Consider the following 7,160-nt stretch of genomic DNA (forward strand, 5'->3'; position numbering starts at 1 on the left):
TTCTCAGCTCGGTGGTACCGCTGGGAGATTAAACACATTCGCTTAGAGAAAAGCAAAGAAAGGGCTTCTGCTAGGCAGAGTCTGGTAGCTAATGGGCCTCCGAGAGCTGTGTACAATCTAAACTTTTTATTAAAAAGAAAAAAAAAAAACTCTTTTGCTCTCCTGGGACTTGCACTGTGAAATTATCAACCGCACGGGCTTTGCCGCCCTTTCAACGTGACTACACATACAGTGGAGAACGTTAATTTTGTTTTGTTTTGCTCACAGCCAAGACTAGGCTCTTCCCTTCTGCCAAGGAGAATGCATCTGGGTCTCTCTCTGCCAGGATGGCAGGGCCTGGGGGTTCTGAGGCCCTGGCCTCTGCCCACCACTTCTCTCTTCACTAAAAGAGGCTTTCTTCTGTCAGCTCTCTCCATAGTGGGCATAACCAAAGCAGCTTAGCCCAGAAGCACCCTCTGATTTAGCGTACCTAACCAGGTGGCACAGGACCTGCTGAGACATTCCAAATGACCTTCCCTGTTATAGCAAGAAGCCCCCCCCCCCTCCTGGAAAGCCCTGACCTCTGTCCCCGGGATCCAGCTGATCCAAGCCTCTGCTTACAGTGAAGCCTTGTGCCAAGCCCCTCTCTGCGCCCACATGTCTCCATGGGGAAGCTACAGAGAGACTGCTTCAGTCTTTCCCACCCAGGGAGGCCACAAGTGGCCACTGGCTTTCACCAGCCCCTGTATCCTCAAGAGTCACCTATTTTCTGAGGCCCTTTCCACCCGGCCCCAGGCACTTCCGAGCCTACTGGGAAGATGCTGAGATGGGATTACATTGTGTGGAAGGTAGACATGAATGAATTGAAAGCCCTTCCTTACACTGATCAACATGTGACCATGGTGGGTGGAAGGGGGGGTGTTTTGGGGGGGGGGAGGCACTGATGCGCATCTTCTTGAGGAGACTGTGTTCAGCTGGAGACTTGAATGAAAGTGCCAAGGGAGGACATGTGGCAGTGGTCCCCAGCCAGCCCCCTTCTGCGATCAAGAAACAGAGGCAGACACATCTGGGGTGTGGGGAGCCATGGCTGGACGCTGCAGTCAGCCAGAGCTGCGGTGCTCCTGCTCCACACAGGAGGCACGATGGAGGGATGAGGGAGGGGATGTTGGGAGCAGCGCAGCAGGCTGGGGTTCACCCTGCTCTGTTCCTCTCTCCCACATGTCTTTTCTTTGGAACTATAGTCCCGTCGGTTGACTTTAATAACCAGTGAGAACATTTTTCAGGCTGTTTAACTTTATTAAAAGATTTAAATTTGATGATGAGCATTGGCATGGTTGCTTCAGGCCTCAGAGGCTCGTTCAGCCATGGCTGTGTCCTCGACACCTACTGTCATCCCCACAGGGCTAACCTTCCTCCCCGCTGCCATGTAGTCCAGGACTGTAAATAATCTAATTATTTCTCATACTTTGGTAAATATGCCAGGAACACTCGTAGCTGTCTGAGACCCACAGAGAATATTAACTTGGTGCCTCCCCCCTCCCCCCTCCCAGAGAAGAATGGATAATAAGTTAGAGCAGTCTCCTTGGCCTGATTGAACCGCACACTGTCTCAGAGAGGCCAAGGACTTTCCTCTGCGTGCATCATTAGCCTCATATAGGATGTTCAAGATCCGTGATAAGAGACACGAGTGGGAGGAGGCAGAAGGAGCTGGGAACAAGTGTCTCACAGCCCTGAAAACCCTCGAGCCCACTAGGACACCAGTTAATCTCTCAGTGTGCAGATGATGCCTAGGCCTATGAGCAGGGTCCCCACAGTGATGACAGCCCCCCTGAGCGGATGAAAACCCGACATATTAGCGTCGTGGTGTGGGGACGTTGGGGGGGGGGTCAGGCTTGCTGGGTCCTGCCTCCAGATGTTGCTATGCAGCCTCATGGCCCTGACCTCCCCTGGGCAGTCCCAAAGATGCTTGCTGTGTTTCTCCCCGTCTGTCGACAGCAGCAGATTCTAGAAGAAGATGCAGGGCTAATTACAGAGCACATTGTGCTGCAGCTATCATTAGTATTAATTAGTTTCCAAAGGCAGAGATGCACTTTCCTCCGTGGACTGTGCCCCCGCTTGGCTAGCCCTAAGCTTGCGGGTGCTAGGCGTGGGCGAGGGAGACTTAAAGGCCGCAGCCTGCGGGGAGAGGCCAAGGTCTCAGCTCAGATCAAGCCCTCTTTTTGTGCTCTGTGGCCCTTGAGGACCGGATTTATCCGTGTGCTGTGTTGCCAGCTTGAGGTCTGACTTAGAGAAGCAAAGGCAGATGCCCAAAGATGCCAACAGGCAGAACTCAAGAAAGCCGGCTGGCCCCAGAGAGATGAGGCCTTTGCCAGAGAGCTGAGAGGCACTGAAAGCCCCAAGCTGCATCTTTAATTCATGCCCTGGCTTGAGTTTGTATTGCTAAATTCAAATTAATGATCTCTATACCGCAACCCAGAACCTGGCCAAGCGGAAGGAAGCTCCTTGGGCACCATCATACGATACGATGTTCTCTCTGTCTCAATACCCAAGGTGAGGAAGGGCCGGTAGACTGACACCAACCAGTGACAGGATTAAAACTAGCAGTAGGGTTTTAGAAACAATGTTTTGCAGCCGTATCTAGGTCTCTGGTCTGCACCCCTGAATACAGGCTAGACTAGAAGTGGCAGGGTCATATGTCCATCCAAGACAGAGCAACGGAGAAGGGCTGTCCTTTCCCTGTAATGCTGTGACAACACAGAGCCAGGTGGGTGTCTGTAGGAGGGCCACACAGTGTTCAAGGGGCCACCCGGAAGTTAAAGGCTGATGTCATAGCCATTCAAAGGGGGCCAGTCCCTGAGGCAGGAGTAGCATGGGGAGAGAGCTGACAGGAAGATATGGTGCCCACCCAATGGGGAGCTTCTGCATTGGAGGCCTTTTCTGTGAGGGCCTGGGGGCTTCTTGGGCCTGCCTCTTGCAGAGGGGGGTGGGGCTGGGAGGAGGTAGGGTGTTTCTCAGAAGTGTCAGGACTGGATCCATCTGTGGGCCTCTGTCCCATGAAGAGCAAGCTCTGCCCATGGGGGTCTTGTTCCTTTTTGAACAGCTCATACTCTACATGTGGGAGCCTGATGCCCAAGGGCAGGCACCCATTGGTGGCTGTGACATCCCTCACAGTACTTACTGACCAGATCCCTGGGCCACCACAGCTGCTTGGCTTGGAGCAGTTGAGTATGTCTGTAGTGACCTGGTCCATGGGGGTCACATGGACCCGTGTAATCTCAAACATCAGCTCAGTGCCACCGTGGACCCTGGGGTTTTGGAGTAGTGACCAGCTGCAAACGCTGTGAAGGTAGGCTGGTGGCAGGCAGGGTCAGAGGAATGGTGGTGGTAGTACCCTTCTCAGGAGCGCTGGTGGTCATCAAATCTGAAGCCCATGTGAGGAACAGCGCCACTGACCTCGCTTCACAGCTCGCGCTGACCCAGTGGCCACCGAGGTGCAGGGGCGGGGCTGGCCAGGAAGGCAGCACAGACGGGTAGTGCTCGTCGGAGCGGACGACGAGACTGCAAGCCAGGCGGGACGGAGTGTGGTGCTGCCAAAGGTGAAACAGAGTGGTCAGGCAGCAGGGAGAGCCAGGCATTAACTGGAATGGTCTCCCAGTGCAGGGCCCCAAGGCTAGTCAGGTACAGGTGAGGCCCACTTACTGGTTGTCAGCCATCTTTGCCCTCAGGTTGGCCTCTTGGGTGTCCTTGGACTTAGAAGGTAAAGTCACCCTCTTCCCCAAGGAGGCCTCAGCCCATCAATGGCCTGAAGTTCATAACGCAGCCTCCAGCCCTGTCCAGTCACCTCTCCTCATGTTGGTCCTCCTCTCCCTCCTTCCCTTCTGCGCTAGACAGGAAATTGCAAAAACTCTCTAGTCTGAGGTCCCGATGACCCCCAACTCCCAGGCTCCCCGTAAACACATACTTGCTGAAGGGACGAGAAACCCACTGACGTATCTAGGTGGGTTAGAAGAAGCCCTGCCCAGGTTTGCTTGCCTGACCTAATGCTAGGGGGTTACGCTGAACCCCTCCCAGTTGTCCACAGTTGCACACTGCCCCGCAGGACCTGTCCCAGAGCTGCATGGCAGCACCAACGCCAGCATGGTTTCTGTGTATGGTGTGTGTGTGTGTGTGTGTGTGTGGTGAGGGTGTATGTCACTGTATGTGCGGGCACATGTGGAGGCCTCATGTTGACCAGGGGCGTCTTCTTCATATGGCATGTCACCATATTCTGAGGTAGAGTCTCTCTGTTGACCCCACACTTGTCAACAGGACTCATCTTCCTGGCCTGCCTTCGTGGTCCTTGCCTCTGCTTGACCTTGCTTTGTAGCTCGGGCTGGCCTGATGCGTTCGATTCTTCTACGTCTCTAACGTGCTGCCATTGAGAGCATGAACCACACCATGCCCTGCCTCCAGCGTTTATTACAGCAGACAAAACAAGTTGCACTGGAGACCCTGATCTTGCAGCGGCTTCTTCTGGCTTTTGATTACTTGAAGTCACCCAGGCTCAGCTCTGCTGAGGTGGGTGAATACCCTTCAACAGGAAACACTAAATCTCACTGGGTAGAAGCGGCCCGTCTACATTCTAGAGTGAGAACGTTTAGTAGAGGCCAAAAAAGAACCCACCCCCTCGCTTTTCCTTCTTTCCTTAAAGGGAGATGCTGTCCAGAAGTCAATGCAGAGCGTTTTTCTCTGAAAATGTGATGGCCTGGGATAGCCACTGTTGAGCGCTGGGAGCTGGCGGACAACCCTGTTCCCGCTGTTCCTGAGGGAACAGAACTGAGACCGGAGCAGCAAAGGCAAGGGGGAGGACTTTTTATTTTTTTTATTTTTATTATTTTTATTTTCTTGTTTGGATTGCAACCCTTTCAAAGCTCTTACTATTAATATTTATTCCTGTGAGGAGGCTGACATTCTATTTCTATAGCACGTGACCCTATATTAAGTTTTATTTCTGGATATTATTCCTATTCTTATTATCTCTCATTATTATTATTTTGAGAGAGCCTTGCTATATAGCTGAGGCCGAGTTCAAACTCCAGGCAGTCCTTTCTGCCTCAGCTTCCACAGGGCTCAGATAACAGATGAACACCATCAGGCCTAGCTGCTGTTTGGGGGGATTCTGACCCGGAGGACTGGAAGGCACTTTAAAACCCTGGTAAATGGCGACAGACTTGTTTGTGATGGAGGAGGCAGTGGCAGTTAGCCAGAGTGTTGGTAATTGGGAGGCTGGCTGATAAAAGTTCCCTCTAATTTAGGCCTTTTAACCTACATTCTGAACTGTGCTCACACTAATGTGTATTGACAGGACCAAATGCACAGCATGGAAATAATACCGAGTAGCTCTTTCCTGCCACACTCACGGGGACACACTTGTGACCTTATATGTGTATGATCCCTGTGCAGAGGGACATTGCAGGAGCTGACCGGTCATTTGGGACAAGTGATTTGGGGCAGGCAGGTGAGTGAGGGGACAGAAAAGGCATTTCCTGTTCAGGGACAGTTAAAGAGGATGACACATGCTCCTGTCCCCATTGAAAGTCTCTAAGGTGTCCTCAACAGAGGCCAGAGGCCTATGTGTTATCAGACAAAGCCCCCAGTCCCACACTTGCCAGCTTCATACTGATGTGAGCCCATTCCACCATGCCATTTCTCCCATGGCATGTACCAATGTCTAATTAAGCCCCAGAGGTGATGCCTGCCCGGATGACTGTGGTGGAGCACGGACTGATTGATTAGTATTCTATATCTGGGCGATAAATTTGGGGATCAAATTGGTTTTAAATTAACTTCTAAAAATGTTCAGTGTTTACCATCTGGTTTGGGCCGTGGGCAAGGCTCGGGCCCCGAGAGCAGAGGCGCTATTTGGGGATTTGACTGCAGCGTTTCCTTCTCACAAACGATCTTCCTCCCCCTCCCCAGGAGGGGGGTGGCTGAGCAGACCTTTAATTTAATGTCTGTACATCTGGCGCTGGTCTGCAATGACACCTTTCTATGTGTCTTGTTTCTCAATCACTTTTCCAGCCTGCGGAGGCCACCGGGACTGGCCAGGTGGCAGGAAGGGAGGGGGAGAATAGCCCCTGAACTCCTCCCAGGAGAGGGGACCCGGTCAGCCTTCATGGTGTCTCTTGGAACAAGATGGTGGGGGGCTGGTAATCAACTCACCTCCTCTGAATTAAGGCCTGAGCAGCAGAGGCGGATTTCGGTGGAAAGGGATTCATTTTGAAGTCATTTTGAAAGACTTGAGGCTCTCCTTCTGTTCAGCAGTGTCGCGTTTCTCTACCTCCCAGATCCTGGGTTTTAGGGACACTTGGAAAGTGTAAGGAAGGCAGGTGGGCTTGGGATCTCGTCACTAGTGTCCACCCTGGGATTCTCACAAGTGGTAGCTATGGGGGAGCAGAAGTTGCTCCAGCTAGCTTTGCAACTGAGTGTACAGTACTCAGTAGGCACTCAATGCATGCTTTGTGATGGCTGGATGGCCCAAGGTTCAAACAGCTCTTCAGATAGCTGAATTTATTCTTCCTTCTGTCCATTTTTTTGTACTTTGCTGTTCTATTGGTTTTTTTTGAGAACTCCCTGCCTCTACCTCCAAAGTGCTAGGATTGCAGATGTGAGCTACCATGCTTAATCTGATTAAGTAAATATGGGGTACGCAGCCGGGCGTGGTGGCGCACACCTTTAATCCTAGCACTCGGGAGGCAGAGGTAGGTGGATTTCTGAGTTCCAGGCCAGCCTGGTCTACAAAGTGAGTTCCAGGACGACCAGGACAGCCAGGGCTACACAGAGAAACCCTGTCTCGAAAAACAAAACAACAACAACAACAACAACAACAACAACAACAACAACAAAAAATGGTCAGTTCCTGACCCAGAGTCCTAATCTGCCTTCATCTCCATTAACAATAAGCAGTATTCTCCCAGTGTCACCAGCTGTCCCTGAGTGTCACCCTGTCTGTCCCTCGTCCGTGTTCCAGACACTGCACTTATTACTACTGCTTGGACTTGAATTCCTGTTCTCAGACACCCAGTGTCACAGCCTCACATCTGAAGGCTATTTTAGTGTTAGTGGCTTCCATTTAAAGACAAGGCCTTCTATATTTTAGTTTTGTTTTCTTTCATTCCTCTCCTCTCCTCTCCTCTCCTCTC

General features: G+C 51.8%; 1 protein-coding gene across 1 annotated transcript in view; it reads right to left on the minus strand.

Moving 5' to 3' along the window:
- Window positions 1–2,805: 2,805 nt before the first annotated feature.
- Window positions 2,806–7,160, minus strand: part of Apcdd1l (APC down-regulated 1 like) — an 11,932-nt gene continuing 7,577 nt past the window's right edge. The window contains 5 exon segments of the mRNA XM_021192820.1: window positions 2,806–2,968; window positions 2,970–3,291; window positions 3,294–3,407; window positions 3,410–3,566; window positions 4,642–4,780. Coding sequence (XP_021048479.1) covers window positions 2,806–2,968; window positions 2,970–3,291; window positions 3,294–3,407; window positions 3,410–3,566; window positions 4,642–4,780 — 895 coding nt within the window.

The sequence above is a fragment of the Mus pahari genome, chromosome 3 (assembly GCF_900095145.1).
Source record: "Mus pahari chromosome 3, PAHARI_EIJ_v1.1, whole genome shotgun sequence".
Lineage (NCBI taxonomy): Eukaryota > Metazoa > Chordata > Mammalia > Rodentia > Muridae > Mus > Mus pahari.